At 55.2% G+C, this 22,888-nt stretch overlaps 2 protein-coding genes across 6 annotated transcripts in view; one reads left to right on the top strand and one right to left on the bottom strand.

The window, feature by feature from the left end:
- Positions 1-254: 254 nt before the first annotated feature.
- On the top strand, positions 255-12,917 carry Csrnp1 (cysteine and serine rich nuclear protein 1). Of its 5 annotated transcripts, none has more exons than XM_027415393.2 (5): positions 255-402; positions 6,841-7,089; positions 9,161-9,420; positions 10,013-10,327; positions 10,819-12,917. In XM_027415393.2, the coding sequence occupies exons 2-5, from the start codon at positions 6,882-6,884 to the stop codon at positions 11,788-11,790; spliced, it is 1,755 nt and encodes a 584-aa protein (XP_027271194.1). In that variant the 5' UTR covers positions 255-402; positions 6,841-6,881; the 3' UTR covers positions 11,791-12,917. The 5 variants fall into 5 exon arrangements, with proteins under 5 accessions (XP_027271194.1, XP_027271195.1, XP_035299957.1 ...); XM_027415394.2 differs by lacking the exon at positions 255-402 and adding an exon at positions 1,009-2,082; XM_035444066.1 differs by lacking the exon at positions 255-402 and adding an exon at positions 4,325-5,785.
- Positions 12,918-16,297: 3,380 nt separating this feature from the next.
- Ttc21a (tetratricopeptide repeat domain 21A) overlaps positions 16,298-22,888 on the bottom strand; it is a 31,896-nt gene continuing 25,305 nt past the window's right edge. The window contains exons 20-29 of the mRNA XM_027415384.2: positions 21,542-21,730; positions 20,379-20,489; positions 19,840-19,921; positions 18,468-18,618; positions 17,861-18,022; positions 17,571-17,763; positions 17,255-17,479; positions 16,763-16,883; positions 16,578-16,645; positions 16,298-16,497 (exon numbers count right to left, since the gene is read on the bottom strand). Coding sequence (XP_027271185.1) covers positions 16,420-16,497; positions 16,578-16,645; positions 16,763-16,883; positions 17,255-17,479; positions 17,571-17,763; positions 17,861-18,022; positions 18,468-18,618; positions 19,840-19,921; positions 20,379-20,489; positions 21,542-21,730 — 1,380 coding nt within the window. The 3' untranslated portion in view covers positions 16,298-16,419. The remainder of the gene's footprint in view (positions 16,498-16,577; positions 16,646-16,762; positions 16,884-17,254; positions 17,480-17,570; positions 17,764-17,860; positions 18,023-18,467; positions 18,619-19,839; positions 19,922-20,378; positions 20,490-21,541; positions 21,731-22,888) is intronic.

Genomic DNA, 22,888 nt, shown 5'->3' with positions numbered 1-22,888 from the left:
CTCTCTAGGACCCGGCTCTGCACGGAGCTCAGCGATCGGAGGCTCGCAGCGCGGAGCGGCGGCGCCACGGCCGGGTCAGAGTCCGCGGGGAGGCTCGGGGGAGGGGGCGGCGCCTCCGGGGCGGGGCCGCGGGCTGCGGGCTTGGGGCGGCCTGGCGGGAGGCCCGGCGTGCGTCAGCGCCGTGAGCCCCGGAGTTTTCCACTGACGAGGAGGGCGGAGCTGCGGGCGGGCCGGGGCTCAGCCAGTCTCTGCTCCCGCCGCCGCCGCCGCCGGACGCGCAGACCCGGGTCGGCTGCACCGACGGCCGCCCCGGCGCACTGCGGGTGGCTCGCTGCGCGCGCTGCGACCCCGGGACCGGGACGAGGGCAGCCGCGGCGTCCTGGGCGAGCGTTGCGGGCACAGGTGAGTGCCGGGGACCCGGGCTGCGGCCGCAGGGGAGTCGGGGCAGGGGGCGTCCCGGCTGAGTGGCGCTGTCACTCCAGCCCCCTTCGCTTATCTCGCGCGGGTCCGCCCGAGGGGCCGCCGGGATCCGGGCGCCTGGCCCGGCTGGAGATGGCGCGCCCCGGGTGGGAGCGCACGCGGGCGCGCGGTGCGGGAGGCCAGGCTCCCCCTCCCCGCCGCGCCCGCCCCGCTCCGCGCGCGGTGACCCCGAGATGCCCAGGCGCCCCGAGGCCGGGCGCAGGTGGCGGGGTGGCCGGGGTGGCGGGGAGCGCGTGCCCGCGGGCGAGTTTTCCTTCTGACCCAGTTGCCGGAGAACTTTTCAGAAGTTGCTCGCGTGGCCGGGGCAGGTGACACTCATTGGTCGCCTGCCTCGCCGGGCTCCCGAGGGGGAGAGTGGCGGAGCCGCGGCGTGTGCCGGGCGCCCCGGCGGGCGGGGGTCAGGGAGGGTGTGGAGGGATGAGTGAGGGATGAGTGAGGCTGGGTGAGTCACGGACCCCGGGAGGGAGGGAGGGAGGGAGGGGGGCGGAGAAGGATTGTGTCGTATGTTCACCTGTCACCGTCACACGCAGAGGCCACTGCCGTGAGTCACGGGGCGCAGCTCCACCGGCCACCCGCGGGCACACGTAGGCTCTCTCCCACGCTCTCCTCCTCGCTCCCGTGCGAGCATCTCCCCGGGGGCCACTTCGCCCCTTCACGTCCTGCAGAAATGCCCACACCGCGGCAGCAGCCGCGCACTTAGTCACTCGGGTTGCCGGTGCAGTCACTCCCAGGCCGTAGCCCACATTCCTGACACCCCGAGAATGCGTCCCTGCGCCCTGGCTGCCCACCTCACACCTCCGGCCCCAGCCCCAGCCCCTTTTTGCAGAGAGTAAGTCAGCACTCCCTGCCCCCATCTCTCCCGCTGTCACCGGATCCACCCCCTGTTCTCCTCGGCCCTTGTCCTGTCAGATCACCTGGCCCTGCCTGCCCTGTGTGTCCTGCGGGTCACACCCTCTCCCCGCGGAGATGCTGAGCCATCTTTTAACCATGCAAATCTGGAATTGTCAGTCCCTACTTTACACCCTTGGGTGGCTTCCTGTGCCCTCGGGCTAACTCAGGCCCTCTTAGCTGCAGCTCCACCAGAAGGCGCGCTTGCTGTCCTTGCTCCAGTCCCTGGACCATGCCAGTGTCCCCTCTTCACAGGGACCTGCCTTGGTCCCCAGTTGCACCCATCCTGCCCCCCTCCTGTAACTCCAACTTGAGAGATATTGGTTGTAGGTCTTTTCCCTGGCGCCCGAAGTGTCTGCCAATGGTGCATGGCAATTTTTTTTTGGAAGCTTAGCAAGAATTTGATGAATGAATGAATGAATGAATGAATGAATGAATGAATGAATGAAAGTACTGGCTTAAGGCAGAGGAAGCAGCAACTATGTCAGGTGCGGTTTTTCTCCCTGGGTAGAAGAACCAAGTATTTCGTGTAGCCAGCAAACATTTGGCATTTACCCAGTGCAGGGCCCTAGAGGCTGAATCGAAAGAGCTGTCCCCTCCCCCCTGATCACTTTCTGAGGCACCGGTGGGGGAGGGGCGCGTCAGTGCTTCCTGTCTGCCGGCTCTTGAGCAGCCCTGCACTTTGTTTCCGTGAGGTCCACCACGGCTCAGGAGGTGACTTTCCCATATTCCAGGAAGTCCTTCAGGAGGGTCTGGGGTCCTTTGACCCAAGGTGTCGTGGGTGGGGGCGTGACTGATCAGGACCTGCGGCTCTGAGGTCAAAGGACACATTCTTCAGATTCCTGGAAGGGGGGGGTCCAGGCAGCTAGAGGTGCCTGCCCCTCCCCTGCACCGCCCCGGCTCGGGGCTGGGGGCTGGGGGCTGGGGCACACTGGTGTGCCGAGACTGCCCACAGCTGCCCCTCGGTTGCCTGTGGAATAGCCTTTCCTGGGTTCAGAGTGCTAGATGGCTGTGGTCACTAGACCCGGGTGACATTCCGTTCTCTGGGCTGTCAGTGCCTGTGTGTGGTGGCAGGAAGGGGGAGGCCCCAGATTCTCAGGCTGCTACCGTCCCGGAAGGAGCCTGGTTCCCTTTGATTCCCGGGCCTGTCTGCAGCACTCAGGGAGTGTGCTGTGTCTGTCTGAGCCAGCTTCCTCCAGGTCCCCAGGACGGGACCGTGCTCACCCTGGGAGCGGGATCTTGATTCCCGAGAAGCTGCTGCTGCGGGCCCCACCCCCACCCCCTGACTCACTGTCTGGCACTTTTCTTGGACTCTTTAGCTATCTTTCATTCCCTTCTATGACTTGGCCTCTTCTCGTCTGTTGGGCAGTCTTCCTGTCCCTGACGTCTTTCAGCCTCTCTGGACCCCCAGGTGGCTCCTCAGACCCAGCTGGAGGTCCAGCGCTGGTGCCGGGAGTGCAGCCTAGCCTTTCCGGCATGTTAACAGCGCTGGATGCGAGCACTCTATGGCCTGAGTTCTTATCTTGGATACACTTGACTGTGGATCCCTGTTCAGTCTGCACCTCCCTCCCTGACATCTGTCTGTTTACTCTTGGGGAACAACGGGAGCCTCTGAGATGCCATCTCACACTTGCCTGCAGCCTGAGCGAGCTTCCCTCTCCTGTCCTCAAAGCCACCTTTGAACAGAGTTCTGACCTAGGCTGGGGTGGGAGGGGGATGGGCATGTGTCCCCTCCTGACATTAGCTTTCAGGAGCAGGGAAGGCCACATTGAGACCCCTAGGCATAGGACCGTCTCTGTGGGGCTATCCTGACCGCTTATTTGGAGCCAGGTTTACTATGTCTGGGCAGAGGTAGCCTAGCTTGGTGTGAGGAAGGCCGTTACACTGTGGTTAGATAAGGAGAGTGCTGAGGAAAACCCATTTCAGCCACTCAGGGTCGCTTAAACAAAAGACATGTTTCTGTTTCTGGAGGTTGGAGCATCCAAAATCAAGACCCCCCCCCCAACCTGGTGAAGCCCCCTTCCTGGTTTGTAGATGGGCACTGTCTTGCTTGTTTCCTTGTGGTAGAGGGGACAGGTCCTCTAGTTTCCCCTCTTCGTTAAAAATAATTTTTAATTTATGTGTATGAATGTTTTGCCTGCATGTACATCTCTGTGACGTGTACATGCCTAGTGCCTTTGAAAGCCAAAAGGGGTGTCAGGTCTCCCTGAAACTGGAGTTACAGAGGGTTGTGAACCACTGTGTGGGTGCTGAGAATTCAGGACTTTTGGAATAGTGCTCTTAACTGCCCTCTGACCATTCACACCTCTTGAAGGAGTTGAACCCCCAGGGTTTCAAGCATGCCAGTCTACTGAGCTATGCCCCTGGCCCTCAGAGGCATAGATAATGCGGTAGCATATGTTTGTCATCACAGCACTTGGGGGGTAGAACATAGGAAGATCAGGAATTGAGGCCCTCTTGGGCTACATGAGACCCTTCTCATTCAAGATGCAATTATTCCCAAAGCTCTTGCTTCGGAGGTCATTCATTGCATTGGAGATTAATTTTCAGTTGAGGGATAGTTTTGTTGGAAAGCGTTCTGTCCATAGCAGAACCCAAAAAGGCAGAAGTGTGGGGAGCTTTTGAGGTCTCTTTGGAGATGCCTTTTTGGGGGAGGGGTTTTTACTCTACAGAGTAAAACCTGATTTACAAATCAGGTTGGCCTGAAACTCCAGGCAATTCTCCTGCCTCATCTGGCACTTTATAGATTGAAGCCATGATGTCTGGGAGGACATAACACTGGACTGTCCCAGTCTGTGCCAAGGAGGGTAGTAGGGACATGGCCGTGTGGGGGCTACAAAGTGCTGCTCAGTGTGGGGTCTGCAAGGTGGTGTTTTTGCTCTCTGTCATTCAGGCTGTGGGGTGGGAGGGGGTAGGGCGGCTCGGGGGAGACACGGTGGGAGCAGGTGGGGGGCAGAGACATGGAACAGCTAATAAACTCAGCATGTGTGTGAGGAGAAGCCAACTCAGGGCTTTGCACAAACACTACACCATGGAGCTATACCATCAGTCCAAATCTTGATTGATAGTGACCTACATGAAATAAATACACACACACACACACACAAGTACAGCTAGAGGAATTTTTAAACCTTGAACCACCTTCCTAACCCTCCCCCAGCAGCCCTCACAACTGTCCCCAGTACACACCCCTCCTCCCACCGGCTTCCTAGCCTAGCTGTGGAGAGGGCAGAGACAATTAGTGTCCCCACGGATTGGTTCTACCTTCTGTTAGTCTTGGTCTGTGTTTCCTGATGCTTTCACTCATCTGTGTGTAGTCTCGTGAGTCCTGGAGCTGATCACCGGGAGAGAAACTGACTGTTCTGGTTCCTGTAAACAAACCCCCAGCCCTAGAGGTTCTAATTTGTATTTTTTTTTTTTTCCTTTATTTTGAGAAGCAGTCTCCCATAGCCGAGGCTGACCTTGAACTCTATTCTCTTGCCTCCACCTCCCAAGGGCTAGGACATCAGGTGTGCACCACCCTGCCGGGCCTCTGGGGGCTTAGGACAATTGGAGGCAGTGATGTTAAGGAATTTGCCCAGGATCACCCAGCCAGGAGCCAAGCCAGGGTCCAAATGCAGGCACTGGATTCTGGCACTGGTTAGCCACCAGGAGACCTCCAGAATCTGTGCCCGGCCTGCATGTGAACTCCCAGGACTGAGTGCTGCCTGGATGTGGGTGCAAGAGGAGGAGTTGGAGGGGGTGGCTGCAGGTTTCTGGCTTGAGCAACTGGGTGGGTGGCAGTGCTGTTACTAAGACAGGGAACACAGGAAAAGGAACAGATGGCATGGGGGGTGGGGAACAGAGACAGGGTTCAATTTGGGGCCTGTGGAATTATGTATTTTTCCAGGGGAAGAGGGCCCTTGGTCCTGGGGTCTCAAACATGTGTCTTTTGTCTTATAGGCATTGACTGGAATTAGAGAAAAGGATAGTGTGTCTGTCTGTCTGTCTGTCTGTCCCATTTTTGTGTCCACACCCCCGAGCCCCCCCCCCCCCCCCATGCTTTGGTGGTGGCTGTGACAGGATGTTTAGGGTCTGCCTGTCAACTATTGTGTACAAGTGTGTCTGTGGTCAGGGTGCCTGGCTCATGACCAAACATCTCCTGGGAGAGCCTACAGGTCAACTGGGTTGTTTGTGTTTGTGGTTTGACTCTGGGAAGGGGGGTAATGAAGCCTGAGAAACGGCCCCGGAAACACCTGTCATCCTCTTTCCCCCAGCCCCAGGGTGGGGGCTTGGCCTGGTTCTCCCATTCCTGCCTGGAGAAGGCTGTCATCCCCTAGTGGGCTGACAGCTGGTGCCCTCAGACGCAGGAACTCGCCGCAAGGCTTGGGATGGGAGAAGGGGCCATAGGGAGGACACCTTGGTGGAGGAGACCCAGGTAGCTTTGTCCCTGCCCCCTTTCACTTCCTGTGATGGTGCTGGGGGAGGGGTCTCCAGCTGTAGGCATTCAGCCCTGAAGGAGTGAGTTCCACAGGGCTCAAGCCAGTCAGTCACGCAGCAGGTAGCTGCACTCAGCCAACATCCTTGAATCCTGGTCCAAGCGCTGGGTTAGGGAAGGAGTTTTTATCTCTAGCCTGGCTGGTGAGCGAATGCACCCTACCAGAGGTCTAGAAAAGCCTCAAACAGGTAAGGGGGAGGCTTGGAATAGCAGCTTCCCGGGTCAGTCTCGCTATTAGAGGTTTGGCTTTGTTTTAAGGAAAATTAACTATATTGGAGTTGAAAGCGAATTTTAAGTAGAAGGTGAATTTTAAGATCAAAGTCAAATGCCTTGCCTGCAGTCCGGCCTAGAGCAGGGGACTTTTCTCCTGTGGCATGGGGATTTCTGAGGGAAACTCTGAGAAGCTCCATCCCAGGGAGGGGAGGGGCTTGGGGAAGTCCTGCCAAGAATGGGGCCAATGTCAAAACCAGTGCCTGCTCCCAGAGGGCCTGGTCAGCCGGGCCCAGGAGTGGGGACCCAAGGCTGTCAGTGGGCAAGGTGGCAGGCCTGTGTGGTGGAGGAGTGCTGCTCGAGGAGGCAGACTGTGCAGACTGCAGCTGCAGAAGGCCCTGCACGTGCAAGCGCACAAAGACAGACCTGTGAGTCAGCCCCAGGATTCCTGGAGGATGAGCCAGGGCAGGCTGAGTTCTGTCAGTCCATCTGTCGGTCTATCTGCCTTCTGGCCCTGCTGGTGTGTGTGTGTGTGTTTGTGTAGGTGGCAGAGGCAGTGGGGAAGGTACCTGGCTGTTTTCCTGAGAAGGCTTGTTATCAGAGGCCATGTCTTGGGAAGGTAAAGGCTCTGGGATGGAGGGGTGGGTGCCCTCCTGGAGATCCTTCTGGCAGGGCTGGAGGGCCCAGATGGAGTTTGGGGGATACCATGGAAGGTGAGCCAGGATGGGGAAAACATGGTTAGGCCAGCAGCCTGCCGCTTAGCGTGTCTCTTACTCTCATTCCAGGCCATCTGTCCTCAGCTCCTAGAGCCCCCTTCCGTCCTACCATGGCTGGGCTGCTGAAGAGGAAGTTTGACCAGCTGGAGGAGGGCTTCTTCAGCTCATCCTCATCCTCATCCTCATCCTCTGGCAGTCTCTCTCTCTCCTCCTCCCCCGGGTCTTCTGTCTTCCCTGCCTGGAACTCGGATGAGGAGGGACCAGTTAGTCAGGCACCCCAGCCTGACCAGGACTTCTGCAGCCTCCAAAGTTTCACTCGTAAGTCTTCTGTCCTGGAGACCCCCACATACCCCTTCTCTAAAGGTGAAATTGGCCTTTGCTTTGCAGCCTTGGGAATAGTCAATCTTGGGGTGTCTTCCTATGAAGCTCTTTACTGCCCACTACCCAGGGACACCTGGGCCTGTCTTGACTTACCTTTGACCTTGGGAGTCATGCTGTCAGCAATTGCTCCCCTGGGGTTCTGAGGCCTTTCCAAAGGGGCTGCTCATTCTGTTGCATTTCTGGGTCACTAGTGCACCCTGCCCTCCTGGAGTTGGCCCCCACACCTTGTACATGCCGTGCACAGGGCCTGCTGAGTCACCCCCCTCTTGTTTCACTGCTTTTTAGCTTTTTCCTGAATGTCCCCAAAGGGTTTTTCCTGATCAGTTTTCTTCTCTTCCTTTTTTTTTTTTTTAATCTTGAGGGCAGAGTCTCACATAGTCCGGGCTGTCCTTCAACTATATGGCATCTGTCTCCCTATACAGGGGTTACGGATGTGTCCCACTGTGGCCAAGTTCTTGGTTCTCTCACAAACTTGAATCAGTTTGATTCCAAACTGAAAAGGGACCCTTTTGAAAAATATTTCTTCTAATTTTTGAGATCCACCTCCCAGCTTCTGGGATTAAAGCCACCACCACCTAGCTAAGATTTTTAGTGCCTAGACTCTAACATTACAAACAGGAAACCTTTTAGAATTTAGAATCTTCCTCAGGTAATTGAATGTATAATTAATATATTAACTTGAAGTCACTGGGCGTAGTGGCAAACACCTGTAATCCCAGCATTGGGGAGGCAGAGGCATGAAGTTTAGGGACTCAAGATTTCCTGCTATAGAACTAGTCACAGGGCAGCTTGGGGTACCTGAAGCCCATCTTTTTTTGTTTTGGTTTTGGTTTTGGTTTTTCAAGACAGGGTTTCTCTATGGAGCTTTGGAACTTTGGAGCCTATCCCGGCACTCGCTGTGGAGACAGGCTGGTCTCGAACTCAAAGAGATCCGCCTGCCTCTGCCTCCCGAGTGCTGGGATTAAAGGCGTGCGCCACCAACGCCTGGCTCCATCTTGTTTTTTAAATCAGACATGGTGGTAGATAGCTTTAATTCCAGTACTTGAGAGGCAAAGCTTCATGGATCTCTGAGTCCAAAGTCAACCTGGTCTACATATCAGGTTCTAGGCCAGTCAGTGTTGTGTAGTGAAAACAGGGGCTGGGAAGATAGCCCAGAGAGTTAAGATAGTTAAGAGCATCTGTTGCTTTTCCAGTGGACCCGAGTAGGGTCTTTAACACTCATACCACATGGCTCACAACCACCTGTAACCCTTGCACTAAGGATCTGACACCTTCTGAACTTCAAGGGTGCCTGCACGCAGGGCACACACTCACACAGGCACTTATTAATGATAAGCCTGGTGACTTAAGTTCAGTCCCTAGAGCACACATGGTGGGAGAACCAACTCTTACAACTTGTTCTCAGTGTATAATCAATCATTTATAAGGGGACTTTCTAAGTCTGTTGCAGAACACTTAAACTGTAAAGTAAAAAAAAATCTAATGTGCCATGTAAAACAATCTTGTTTCTAATTTAAATACAAAAATGGAGGGAAAAAAAACCATCAATGTGTATGATTATTTTGCCTGTGTACCATGTGTGTGCTGTGCCTGAGGAGACCAGAAGATGGTGGTGGACCCCCTGGAACTGGAGTTAGGTTTGGTTGTGAGCAACCATGCTGGTGCCAATGCTCTTAACAGCTGAGTCCTTTCTCCGGTGCCTTGATACATTTAAACAGAGAATTACTGTCTCTGTTACGTGTGAAGGACACTTAGCAAAGGAACAGAAATTACAGAAAACTGTACAAAGGATCTGTAAATACTTGGTAACGATGGCGAGGTGCTTAGCCTTCGAATGCCGTCCTTTGGACTGATAAACAACAATAAGCCAGCATTGACTTGGGTGTGGCAATCGGTCTCTCCAGATCTAGCCAGGCCGGTGGGTAGGTAGGAATGGATGGCAAGCATTGTCCTTGAAATTATGCCACACTGAAGAGAACTCACTCTCCGCCCTTTCCTGTCATTTCAGCCCCGTCCATCCTGAAGCGGGCTCCAAGGGAGCGTCCAGGTCACGTGACCTTTGACAGCGTCACTGTCTACTATTTCCCAAGGTGCCAGGGTTTCACCAGTGTGCCCAGCCGTGGTGGCTGCACCCTGGGCATGGCTCCCTGCCACAGCAGCTGCCGGCTTTTCTCCTTAGCTGAGTTTACACAGGAGCAGATCCGGGCTCGGCGGGAGAAGCTCTGTCAGCGCCTGAAGGAGGAGAAACTGGAGATGCTGAGGTGGAAGGTATGGAGGCCCAGGAAGTCAGTTTGCACATTTTGTGTGTGGAGAAGCCGGTCTGTGGTTGCGGTTGGGACGGATACAGAGAGGGTTCAAGGGCTGAGGCTATAGCTCAGGCAGACTGGATGCTGGCCTGTTGTATAGGCAGTCCTGGCATCTGTTACTGGCACTGTATAAACCAGGATCTTGGGGGGGGGGCAGTTTTTCGAGACAGGGTTTCTCTGTGGCTTTGGAGGTTGTCCTGGAACTAGCTCTTGTAGACCAGGCTGGTCCACCTGCCTCTGCCTCCCGAGTGCTGGGATTAAACACCTGCGCTACCACTGCCCGGCTGTAAACCAGGATCTTGGTGCACACCTGTCATCCCAGAATTTGGGAGTGGGAGCAGAGGAATCAGAAGTTCAAAGTCACCTTCAGCCACATAGCAAATCTGAGGCCAAGACCCTGTCTCTAAAGAAAAGTAGGCAGTTTCAGACAAGGGTTAGGCCTGGGGTATAATGCTTGAGACTTACTAGGGCTGGGGACTGATATGTCTGACCTAGGATGGCATGGGTAAGAGGTCTGTGGCATATCTCTATCTCACACCCTTCCTGTAATGCAGCTTTCCGAGGCTGGAGTTCCAGAGACAGGGACAGGCTTGCCCCTCACGGTGGACACCATCGATGATGCCTCCGTAGAGGACGACTTGGCAGTGGCTATAGCGGGTGGCCGCTTGGAGGATGGGAATTTCCTGCAGCCCCATCCGCCTCGGCAGCGTCGGGCCCTGCTTCGTGCTTCGGGTGTCCGGAGGATCGACCGGGAGGAGAAGCGAGAGCTGCAGGCGCTGCGCCAGTCTCGGGAGGACTGTGGCTGTCATTGTGATGGAGTCTGTGACCCCGTGACCTGCAGTTGCAGCCTGGCTGGTATCAAGTGCCAGGTGTGTGGCTGGACCGGGGAGGAGAGGGGCTGTGCCTTTTACGATCAAGGTCCCTGGGTTAAATCCCTGGCCCCACTACCAAAACAAAACCATCGAAAAGAAGGAAAAACAAAAATCTTCCAGGTGTGGTGGCACACGCTTTTAATCCCAGCACTCTGGGAGGCAGAGGCAGGCCGCTCTCTATAAAATCAAGGCCAGCCAAGGCTTCATAGTGAGACTCTGTCTCAGGAAAACAAGCCTGGCACTGGTGGATGCATGCCTTCAATCCCAGCACTGGGGAGACAGAGGCAGAGGCAGGCTGATCACTGGGATCTAGGCCAGCCTGATCTACAGAGTGAGTTCCTGGACAGCCAGGGCCACATAGAGAAACCTTGTCTCGAAAGCAAACAGAACAAAACGCAAAGCCTGCTGGATCTGGTGGGATGGGGAGCTGAGCCTGCAGGCTTCTTGCACCCACAAAGTCTTGACCTGCGCGTGGTTTCTCTCTGCAGATGGATCACACGTCATTCCCTTGTGGCTGCTGCAGCTCGGGCTGTGAGAACCCCAATGGCCGTGTGGAATTCAACCAGGCAAGAGTTCAGACACACTTCATCCACACCCTCACCCGCCTGCAGATGGAGCAGGGCACCGAGAGCCTGGGGGGCCTGGAGTCTCCTGTCCAGGACGGTCCCATCGAACAAACCCTGGTTTCACCTTTTCCGCTGGCCACCCCCCCTGTGAGCAGTGAGCTGAGTGACAATAGCTGCAGCAGTGATATGACAGACTCCTCCACCTCCTCGTCCTCCGGCAACAGTGAGCCTCCAGACCGCCTTACCCACCCCAGCCCGCCAGCACCCAGCTTCCAGTCTGGCGTGGATGAAGACAGCCTGGCACAGATCCTGAATTTCAGCGACTCTGACCTCGGTGTGGAGGAGGAAGAGGAGGAGGAAAGGGGTGTGGGCAACTTGGATAACCTCAGCTGTTTCCATCTGGCTGACATCTTTGGTACCGGTGATCCCAGCAGCCTGACCAGCTGGACTCAAGGCCAATCTTGCTCTAGCCTCTCATCGGGCATCCTCGATGAGAATGCCAACCTGGACGCCAGCTGCTTCTTAAATGGCCGACTCGAAGGGCTGAGAGGAGGTAGCCTCCCTGGCAGTTCCGGGTCCCCTGGGGCAGAGGCCGTGCAGAGTGGCTCTGTGGACCTCAGCTTATCCTCCTGTGACTCCTTTGAGTTCCTCCAGGCTCTGCCGGATTACAGTCTGGGTCCTCACTATACTTCCTGCAGGGTGTCTGGCAGCCTGGACAGCCATGAGGCCCTCCACCCTTTGCCCAGCTTCTCTCCACCAAGGGATACCAGCGCTTGCTTCCTGGAGTCTCTCGTGGGCCTGTCAGAGCCAGTTACCGATGTCCTGGCACCCCTTCTGGAGAGCCAGTTTGAGGACGCTGCCTTGGCACCTTTGATGGAGCCCATGCCAGTGTAAGGACTGAGTGCCATTTCCCTGCCCCCAGAGCCCCGTTGCTGCTTTTTATGTGATTTGGGGTTTTCCCCCGAGGTCTATGTATGTAACGGTCTCCCATGGGCTGGTCCTGGCCATGGGTGCTAAGTGCACCCTCTTATTTTTACATTAACACTCTGAATTTATTTATTTTTTTATTATTTTTTTTTTAATTTTTTATTCTGTACTAAAGAGAGGGTGGGGAGGGGTATCCCTCGGGGAGGGGTATCCCTCTTTCCATGCCTGGTCTCTATATACAAACAAGAGGTCTTCCACCTCCCCGTGTGTGCCGGAAGGAGGAAGAGAGGAAGAACTCTCCTGGAGTCTCACAGATCCTCTTTCCATTGAAAAAACAAAAACAAAAACAAAAACAACCTCCTTGGTCCAAAGACATCGATAGGGCTGAAAACAGGGGTTTCTGGCTTCCTGGGAGCCATGGGGGCTAGATCTTCTGGACTGTGAAGATGTAATTTATTTCTGTAATTTATTTGGGGACTGCGGCATCAGTGGTTGAGCCTCTCTGGCAGGTGGGCAGTGTTGGGGCACAGTCTCTTCAGTATACCCTGCCTGTCTGGGCTTTGGTGTGGACCCTGTGGGTTTGAGCTTGTGATCAGTCAGCTGCCTGGCTCACCAGCCTTGACCAAAAACCCCTTTTGCCCCTGCCTGGTCACTCTACTTGTCATCTGTGCCCGCTTCCCTTTCCCCTAAGGAGGGTTATAGAGCCCCTCCTTAGGATGGGAAGCCAGAGTCCCCAAGAAGGGCAGTGGGCCTGCCTCAGGATAGGAAGCGCACCCCAGATCACTGTCTCAGGGCTTTGTGGGCGCTGAACTCCATCTGAGCCCACCGTGTGCCCCTAGGCCAGTTGGCAAGGGGTGGCTCTTGAGGGCTTTTATACCCTTCATTAGCTGACGTTGGATTTTGTATGCATTTTTATATTGTCTCTAAGTGTCAGAACTATAATTTATTCATTTCTTTGTGTGTGTGTGTGTGTGTGTGCCAAGAAACAGGCTCTGGGCCTGCCTCCTTGCCCGGGAGGCCTTGCCAGCCTGTGTGCTTGTGGGAACACATTGTACCTGAGCTGACAGGTACCAATAAAGACGCTCTATTTTTAAGTGTGGTCTCCTTGGTGGGGTGGGGGAGCGCGGTGCACCCCCAGGAAGCAGTGGGGTGGATGGAGGCTGTGCTGAGAGGCAGGGACAGCACATTGGGCTTTCTTCCAGGCGGGCCAGTCAGCCTGTAGGCAGAAAGCCAGCTGAGAGGTTGGCTGGGCGGATGGAACAGTTTTCCCTCTGGATTAACCCATTCCTTGACAATGCCATCTGGGACGTGGTGGGGGCAGGCGTTGTCAGGCAGAGCTGTGGGCTTGGGCTGGGCCAAGGCGCCCTCCTTTGCATGTGAGCACACTGGTCTGTCGTCATTTCTGGGTTCAGAAAGGTCAGGGCAGTAAGATGCGCTGGTGGAGGCCTGGCCTGGTGACGGCTCGGCAGCTGCAGTCCCTGGGGACTTGAGCTCCGGAAGTGTCTACCAGCCAGACCTGTCAGACCTGTCCCAAGCAAGGCAGCCGGAATAGGCCTTAGGCCAGTGTTGCAGACCAGCTCTGGGGAGCCCCAGTCAGGAGCCTGAATGACAGTGACTTGCACAGGCCCTGGGGGAGCGACCACAGGCGGGCGCCTCTGCCTGTGCTGTAGCTCCTCTCTGTGCTCTACCTGGGGTGGGGTGGGGTGGGGTGGGGGTGACTTCCATACCAGTTCTCATTATCTGGTGACTGGGATGTGCAGATGACCTGCCTGGTGCCCAGGTTTCACCAGTCCTGTACAAATGACTACTCTTCTCTGACCCCCTTGATTCATACATGGGCAACACCTCCAATGCCCAGGTCCTGTGTGTGTAAGCCTGTCAACACATTCTGATGCCCATGCTGCTTTCATGTTTGTCTCTGACCTTTGCTCTTTGACCCTGGTGTCACCTTTTTTTTAGGTAGCTTTCTTTCATTTATGGACATGACCTCATGGCAACATCAATGACCACCAGAGGACTGGGGGCTTGGGTCACTGTAGAGGGACCATGGTTACCTGTGACTGGCTTAGCTTGGTTGACTTCTCCACGTAGAATGCACTGGTACATTCTGTTGTCCTGCCTCCTCGCCCCTCTCACCAGGACCTGGAGACCCTTGTGCAGAGATCACTCTAGCAGGTCACATCTATCTCTTCCGAGGGCCCTGGGGGTCTTCTAATAATCCAGGGTGCCTAATGACAGCCCCAGAGGCCCTACAGGTTTCTTCAGACATGCCTTTTTATCTCCCATCTAGGGCCACAGGGTCAGTTTTGGGGAGTTTCATTGAGATAAAAGGAGATAGAATGTGGTTAACACCCATCTCTTAACAGTGCTCTCCCATAACACAGACCTACTTACTTCCTAACAAACCTGTCCCAACAAAATTGTTGTGAAAACATCTTTGAAAAAGGAACTTAGTACCCCTATAGGAGAGAGAGGGATGGTGTTCTAGATCCATGCATGTGACCAGCAGTGTTACAGAAAGGACAGGGCTGGAGTACACAATGGAATTCAAGCCGAACACCCTCAAGGCCCTGGGTTCTAGCTCCAGCACTGGAAGGAAGATGGAAAACAAGACTTAGCAGCCATTTAGGTAACTGAGGTTCTAGAACTCTCTTGTCAGGTAGCTTGAAGGTGGCCTTGAACTTCTGTCTTCCTGCCTCTACCTGCCAAGTGCTGGGATTATAGGAAGTTGTTCCAACACTCACAACATGCCCCCGCTTTGAGACAAGTCTCTCTCTCTGTTTCACACACCCTTTGAGACAAGGTCTCATGTGAGCCAAGCTGCACTTGCAGGTGTCTAGGATTATACTATGCCTGCCTGTGGTTTTCTTTAAATAGAATACAGCAATATGTTTAAAGTGAGACCCCATCTTTTTTTCTTTACCTCCCCACTCCCCCCCCCAAAAAAAAACCAGTTTCTCAGTGTAACCCTGGCTGTCCTGGAACTCACTCTGTCCATCAGGCTGGCCTTGAATTCAGAGAATCACCTGCCTCTGCCTCCCAAGTGCTGCAGGGAACAAAGGCTTCTGCCACCAGCTGAGACCCAGGAATTCCTAAATGTGCTATGCTAGCTGTTATGTCAACAAGCCCAAGCATGTCACCGTCCAAGCTACGGGTAAAAGGCAGAGTTAGGGGTGCCGTGTGTACCCAGGGAACGTGAGACCCTCACTTCAATCCTACTACCATAAATGAAATATCTTCTAGATATTATAGGCGAAGTATGACACAAGAGTTGGGAAATGGAGTCTTCTTTTTTGAGGCGGGGGACTTCTGCAGCTCAAGACAAGGTCAGTTAGGATGACCTTGGCCTTCTGATTTTCCTGCCAACGCCTTCAAAGTGCTGGGGTTCTAGCATCATCATGCTGGCTTTATGTGATGCTGGCAGGGTGTGTGTGTGTGTGTGTGTGTGTGTGTGTGTGTGTGTGTGTGTGTGTGTGTGTGTGTCACACTGCACAAGCACTCCACCCACCAACCATCCCCTGCCCAGATCTAAGAGCAGACCCCTGAGGCTGGATTGACCCAGAATTCCATCCTGAGACACGGAGGGTTGTATTGGGAACCCAGCCAAGGTGAGTTCTCTCGCCAGGTAAAATGAGCATCAGCTGCTTGTATAGGGACCACTGCAACGCCCTGCTTCTGCCCTTTTAGGCATTAAAGGGGATCCTGGAAGGTGAGCTTGTGGGCCAGTATCCTTTACAAAACCCAAAGTGTGGTGATTGATTGCAGGGGCAGGGTGTGGCTTGGTGATAAAGTGGCTTGTCCCATCCAACCCGGTGAGTTCCAGCTTGGAGGGTAGGGGGAGGTGGAGCTTGAGGGGAGGCGGGTGGACAGAATGTCCTCAGAGAGGGCAATAATGGGCCTTGAAGATCTGTCAACCCTCTTGCACAGCGCCTCCGCCTGGGGCCCTTCTGTCTGAGCCCACCTTCCGGTCTGAGCCCACCACTGCCAGGTCAGACTCAATGGGCACGGTGGTAGGGAGAGGCAGTTGCTTCTCTGGGTCTGAGATACTGGGGACAAGACTGGGGTAGAGGACACTTTGAAATAGCTATCGGGTGCTTTTTCCTAGCTGTCACTCCACTGGGAGAGCTCTTTGTTTGTTCAAGAGCCTGGAACAAAAGTAGGGTCGATGATGAAGGGCCCAGCAAGCCCTGGCACAGGTTGGCTGTCTTCCTTCCCCAGGGAAATCTGCTTCTTAGCCTTAAAAACATGAAGCTTCGCAGGGCAGTGGTGGCACACGCCTTTAATCCCAGCGCTGGGGAGGCAGAGGCAGGCTGATCTCTGTGAGTTCAAGGCCAGCCTGGTGTACAGAGCGAGTGCCAGGGCAGCCAGGGCTGTTACACAGAGAAACCCTGTCTTGAAAAACCAAAAAACACAAAGCTTCTAAACATCCTCAGGCCAGATGAGCCATGAATCCAAATAAACCACAGACAGCACAGAAATGGAGAGAATAAGTCATTTTCCCAATTCTTTCTCCTCCAATCCACTTCCGCCTCTCCCCATGAAGAGTCTACCTACAGACTAATGGCTTCCAATGACTCGAGCCCTTTCCAGCAACAGCTAGGGCCTCAAGGACCCTTGGGCTTTCTCCAGAATTTCTTCTCTGATCTTGGGATAGTTGGGGTGCTCCATCAGGACCTGGTACACAGACAGATCAGATACGTGGAACCAGGCAGGGGGCCCAGCCACTGCATGTCCCACTCGGGCTGGAGACTTACACTGTGACAGACTTCGATGGCATCTACAAATTTCTTGTCTTTCAGGTAGTTGAAAGCCAGTTTGAAACCTGTCCGGAGGGGCAGGGGACACACGCCCTGGTAACTGGGGAGCCCTCTGGCTCCCTCAACTGCCAGGATGCAGGACTGGGGCACTAGGGTTGGGGCACCTTGGCGTGTCGTCTTACCAATGGCAGGGCTGGCCTGATGACTGTACTTCCAGGCCAGCTCGTAGTTGGTGGCCGCATCCTTGTAGGACTGCTCTTTCTCCATGATGAAGCCCATGTACTCATAGGCCTTGCAGCAAGACTATGGGGAAAGCGGGTTAGCACATCTGCCCCCAAAGCAGCCACTGTGGTCCTCAGCGTGGGACAGGAGTGGGCAACTGGATGGCTGTGGGCAGCATTAACCCAAAGTACACAGGGACCCCCCCCCCGCAGAGCACCCTCAACATTTGGAGGGGTTCACTGTGTACCCACTCCTTACTCAAAAGCTGGCACGACCCCTCGACCGACATCTGTCTGTCAGAAGCTAACCCCTCAAGCATGTCATCTCTCTCTCTCCTTCCTCTCAGGTCTTCTGTTCCCTGTGTGTGGCGCCTGGTTCCAGCCTCTCTGACTCCACCCTCTTCCCACCATGCTTGCGCCTCTCCTCGTTCTTCCCAGCCCCATGACCCTTGCCTTGTTGTACTGGAGGCAGCGGCGAAGCAGATCCAAGGCCAGGTCGAACTTGCCGCCTTGGCAGTAGATGTCTGCTAGCAGGAGCCAGCTCTTTTCCAGGTCTTCGGCCTCGTTCAGTGTCCACGGGATCTTGGCCAGGCGCTTCAGCTGCGTACGCGCCTTGGGGACTTGCTTCAGGAGCATGTAGGCCTGTGCCATGGCCAGCAAGGCAGGGATGCTGTCCTTCTGCACACCCGTGGAAGCACACATGGGGCACTCTGGCTGTCACCCCCTTCTTGACCCCTGCCCGCTGGAACCCATCCCTAGCTTTCCGCACCTCGGTCTGGGCCATCTCGATAAAGGCACCCAGGGCCGTCTCTACGTTTGCCTTCTCCCTGGTGGCCAGCAGACAGAGGCTCTGCAGCAGCCGCAGCTGGGTCTGCCCGGAGTCCGAGTGAGGGTAGAATTCCCGCAGGAGCTTCTCTGCAGTGCGTACTCCGTGCTGCTGGGACTCTTTCCGGCTGGCAGAGCTGCGGGCACGGGACGCAGGCTGACAGCCTGCTTGTGTGACCCTCACCTCAGCACAACCCAGAAGCTGAAGCCTCTCCCTGCCCTCAGCCCTCTTACTTGCTATCAGTCACCAGGCTCTCAAAGACCTCTCCACCGACTATCTCGTCGTCAGGGTTCAGGCAGATCTGTACCATGTGGCAGGTGGCAATCTGACCCCAGGTGCTGTCCTTTCGGGCTTTGTTCAGAAATCTCAGGGCTTCGTTGGGCTGCCCAATGTGCCTACAAAGGGTGAAGAAGATGCCAGGAGTTGGTAAGAAGAATTGTGTAAGGTGAGGGAGCACAGACACCAGGGTGCATAGACACATAGGGAGCACGGACACACAGGGAGCACAGACACATAGGGAGCACGGACACACAGGGAGCACAGACACATAGGGAGCACGGACACACAGGGAGCACAGACACATAGGGGACACCGATACACAGGGAGTATGGACACCAGAACACATGGAGCACGGACCTCAGGGTGCAAGGACACATAGGCAGCATGGACACACAAGAGCGCAGACAGACAGGGAACATGGACACATATGGAGCACTTGCTCGAAGCCACACTGCTGGCTGATCTGAGGGTTTCCTGGAAGCTGCTTTCTGCTTCCCCTCTATCTGCTAGGGAGGCCTCTTAGCCCAACACTGACCCTCGGTATGCTCAAGCCTAACTCACCAGCAGTAAATGCCTTGGCAGTAGTTAAACCCTGGCTCCAAAGGCACCCGGCTAGACACCTTCTTGGCCAGCTCAAAGAAAGCAGGAGCCTCTTCAAGCTTGCCACTCCGACGCAGCAGATCGATCAGTTTATTCAATACCAAAAAATTGTCTTAAAAGAGAGAGAGAGAGAAAGAGAGAGAAGAAGAAGAAGAAGAAGAAGAAGAAGAAGAGAGAGAGAGAGAGAGAGAGAGAGAGAGAGAGAGAGAGAGAGAGGGCAGAAATCTGCAGCTCGCACTCCAGGGAAAGCAGCCACGCCAGGCTAGGGGCCTATGGGCTGATGCCGGTGGAGGTCCCAGGAGATGCTACTTGCACAGGCTGAGCAAACACATTCTATACACAAGAGTGAGTGAATTATACAGACAGCCAGCGGGGGCTGGGACAGGCTTCCATCAGTAAAGCACTTGCTGTACAAACATGAGGACTTGAGTTCAAATCCCCAGCAGCCACCTCAAAAGCAAGGTGTGGCCACACATCTCTGTCACCCTCTGGAGCTTGCTGGTTATCAGCCAAGTTCAAGTTCAGCGAGAAAGCTTGTCCAAAGGGAACAAGATTAAGATGACAGAGCAGGGCACCCATGCTGTCCCCTAACCTCTTAGCTCTCACTCTCTCTCCCTCCCTCTCCCCTCCCTCCTCTCCTCTCTCTCCCCCTTCCTTTCTCTATCCCTCCTTCCTTTCTCCCCCCCCCACACACACAGTGACAACTATCTAGCACTTAACCCTGTACTCAGTGTATCCTACCTGTGTGTTCTACAGGGTTGAGCACTTTTTTTGTCCCATTTTGACAGACAGGACACTGATCATGGGAGGAGTGATGTGTTTCTCAGAGATTACACGGCTACTTGAGTGATACCAGGGCTCAGACCCAGGCAGCCTGACTGCAGACTACGCACCAGAGCCACAGTTGCTTGGCCTGTGGTGACCACGATGGACATGCCGGGCCTCTGGCTTGGGCTTCGGGCCTGACCCTGGAAGCGGCTGTTTCATTCAGTAGCAACTAGGCTTGTGTTGTGGCTGCCAATCTGGAGAGACCCTCTAGCGGCTTCCAAGTGGGCGTGACCATAGAGGGGACGTGTTGAGTCCCCGAAGTTGCAATATGGGGACAGGCAGGCTGTCCTGGTTCCAGTGCCAAGCGCCCGGGTCTAGAAACTGGCCCCCTTGGACTCAGGAAGGGCTGCCACCTTCTGGGTCTTTATCAGTTTCCTGCCTCTCTGGGAACAATTGGTAAAGGAAGGGGCTTCCTCTGCCCAGCCAGGAAGGAGGGGAGAAGGCCCACCCTTCTCTGGGAGAGCCGCCCTGGCGGGGTGGGGAAGCGGTCCTGTGTCCCCGTTACCTGGCGCTTTCTCCAGCACCTGGCGGTAGAGATTGATGGCCGTTTCGTAGTTTTGTTTTCTGAACATCAGGTCAGCCAGCATCTAACGGAAGACATGCGAGCAGTGTACTCCTGACCGTGGGGGCTACGGTAGCAGGGAAGGAAAGCGGAAGGCTCCTCCCCAGGTAGCCTCCCTGGTCCGGGAAGCCTGTGAGCCCCGCCCCCGCCCCGGAGACCCTACCAGAAGGTGAACACTAGGTAAAACTTTCTCACCCTGCAAGGTGTGGGCCTGGGGAACCCGTGGGCGGCAGTGGGTGTGGTTTCCCCTGAGCTTGGTCCAGCCCCGCCCCGCCCCCGGCCTGACCTAGAGGATGCTGCTGCCCCCTGCTGGCCTTCCCATCCCTCCGGGAGGAGGGCAGAGCAGGTGGCTGGCTGGGACAGGGCCCTCGCAGAGCTCGCAGGGTAGACCCGTGAGGCGTCTGAGGTTAAATAATCAGGGAGCAGCCCAAATCGGCCACAGGACCCCCGGGGAGGTGGGTGTGCGGCGTGGCGTCTCCTACCACGGCAGCTCTCTCGTGAGTCTGCTCCATCATCATGAGGGGGCTGCAGCACTGCTCACACAGGTCCAGCTGCCCCAGCAGCAGGTGCAGCTGCGCCAGCTCCAGCGCCACCTGTCAGAACAGACGCGGGAGGAAGCCTATCAGCTTTGCCTAGGTCGGAGACCAGCTCCCCTCTCACCCAGTTCCCCTGCCCTGCTGGTAAAACCCACGGAACGAGCTAGGGCCGGGATGATCCACTAATCTCGGCCTTCGGCCCCTGCTCCTTCCTCTGGGGACTCCTCTGTGCCCTGGATTCTGGGACAGAGTCCCCTACAGGCTACTCTTTCCCTCCTGCCCGAGGGCAGTCTCAGGCCAGGATCGTGCCCTGAGGCCTGTCAGAAGGCGAACAGTTACCATAACTGCATATTTAAACTGTATTTCTGAGACGTGCATCTCAGGTCTCGTGTAGCCCAGGCTAGCCTCCGACTCAGGATGTAGTCAGGGGTGACCTCCGGCCTCCACTCCCACCCCACCCTCCACCCTACCCCCAAGTGCTGAGATGACAGGTTTTCTGTGGTGCAGTGACTGAACCAAGGGCTTTGAGTAGTCACTCTTCCCAACTGCCAGGCTCTTTATTTAGTGTGAACTTACTGTGACCACGCCTCTCCCACAGCTCTCAGCTGGCTTGGAAACTCAGCCTGGGCCCGATTCCCACTGCAGCCTGACAACCACGAATCACCCCCACCTCCTCCCCGGCTAGCAGGAACCCGCAAAGGCCAGGCCAAGGTGACATTCAGAGGTGTCTTTCTCGGTCCACCCTTCAGAAACGGTCCAAAGCTGCCCTTCCTAGCCTTGCTTTAAGACCCGGTCTTAGCCCGTGAGGGCTGGGGTCAGCCTGAGGCACTTCTTGCCCCAAAGGCCCCTGCAGGCTGGCCTTTCTGCCTTCCCTCCTGCTTCACACCTGTGGCTCCTCTGAGCAGGCCTGTCTCTGCGAGGACACCCCCAAACTCCTGATCCCGCCTCCACCTTCCAAGGGCTGAGGTTACAGTTGTGTACAACAGCCTTATTTGGTTCCTAGCCACTGGTGATGGAACCCAGCCAGGGCTTGGTGAATGCTAGGCTAGTACTGGACCAACTGAGCCACCTTCCCCGGCCTCCAAGGTGTTATTTCCAGGGCCACACACCTTATTGTCCGTAGGTGCGTAGGAGAGGGCTTCTTTGTAGGACTTCAGGGCACTCTCATAGTCTTTCTCTGTCAGGCGATGCTCCCCCATCTGGATGCAGATGGAGGCCGCCAGCTGCTTCTGGAAGGGGATCATTTCCGGTTGCTCCAGAGGAACCCTCTTCAGTATCCGGGACTGGAGGTCCAAGGCCTTGGAGAAACAGTGAGGCTAGGGTCAGGAACCCTGAGCTCGGGTGCCAGGTCTGCACTGCCCCCTAGGGAGGAGCAGAAGTGAAGGGGTGTAAGCTCTTGTATTCACTTGCCTGCCTCCATCACACCTTGTGTGGTTCTGTGCCTGATTTGCTTTGGGCTGTCTTGCAGGCTAGAGCAACACACAATAGGTGCCAGAGCAGGGTGGGGAATTATTATTAGTGGTGTTTGTGTTTTTGTTTTTGAAACAGGGGTCTCACTGTGTAGCCCTGGCTGATATGGAACTTACTCTGTAGACCAGGCTGGCCTCAGACTTACAGAGATCCGCCTGCCTCTGCCTCTAGAGAGCTGGGATCAAAGGCATGCACCACCAAACTCAGCTCAGGCTGGGTTGTTGTTGTTGTTGTTGTTGTTGTTGTTGTTTGAGACAGGGTCTTATCTACTTCAGGCAGGCCTGGAGCTCATCATATAGTTGAGGGTGACTTTGAACCTCTGACCCTGTGCTACCATGCCTGGTTTGTGAAGCACTGAAGGTAGACCCAAGGCCTTTGGGTGTACTAGCCACTGAACTACACCCTGGGCTGTGCTTTGATGGATACATTTGCTCGGCTTCTATCTCCCTTCTGGAATTTGAGGTTCTCACATGTCCAAGATGTGAACCGATAAGGTGTGGAACAACAGGACAGACAGCCAAGTTGCAAGAAGTGGGTACAAAGTAGCAATGGGCTCCTGGAGGAGAGAGATAAGTGGATTGTGTGGTAAATAAGAGAAGTCACCTTAGCCGGGTGTGGTGGTGCACGCCTTTAATCCCAGTGCTCGGGAGTCGGAGGCAGCAGATCTCTGGGGGGTTTGAGGTCAGTCTGGTTTACAAAGCTACACAGAGAAACCCTGACTCAATAAATAAATAAGTAAATGTAAAAATAAAAATTCAAAATTCTTGGACTGGAGAGATGGCTCAGCAATTAAGATCACACTCTGCTCTTGGAGAGGATCCAAGTTTGGTTCCCAGCATCCACACTGGGCAGCTCACAACCACCCATAACTCCAGTTCCCAGAGATCCAATGCCCTGTTCTGGTCTTCACAGTCACAAGGCATGCATGTGGTGGACATATGTGTGGATAAACACTCATATGGATAAAATAAAAATGAATCTTTTTT

This window comes from Cricetulus griseus, chromosome 4 (assembly GCF_003668045.3).
Source record: "Cricetulus griseus strain 17A/GY chromosome 4, alternate assembly CriGri-PICRH-1.0, whole genome shotgun sequence".
In the NCBI taxonomy this organism is placed as follows: Eukaryota; Metazoa; Chordata; class Mammalia; order Rodentia; family Cricetidae; genus Cricetulus; species Cricetulus griseus.
Note: the sequence above shows the minus strand (reverse complement) of the source record. Positions and strands in the feature narration are given on the sequence as shown.

Coding starts and splice junctions, on each gene's coding strand:
- Csrnp1 (XM_035444065.1), top strand. CDS start 6,294: ATGGGGCCAATGTCAAAACCAGTGCCTGCTCCCAGAGGGCCTGGTCAG. Junction 9,421..10,012: donor TGGAGATGCTGAGGTGGAAG/GTATGGAGGCCC, acceptor CCTGTAATGCAG/CTTTCCGAGGCTGGAGTTCC. Junction 10,328..10,818: donor TGGCTGGTATCAAGTGCCAG/GTGTGTGGCTGG, acceptor TTCTCTCTGCAG/ATGGATCACACGTCATTCCC.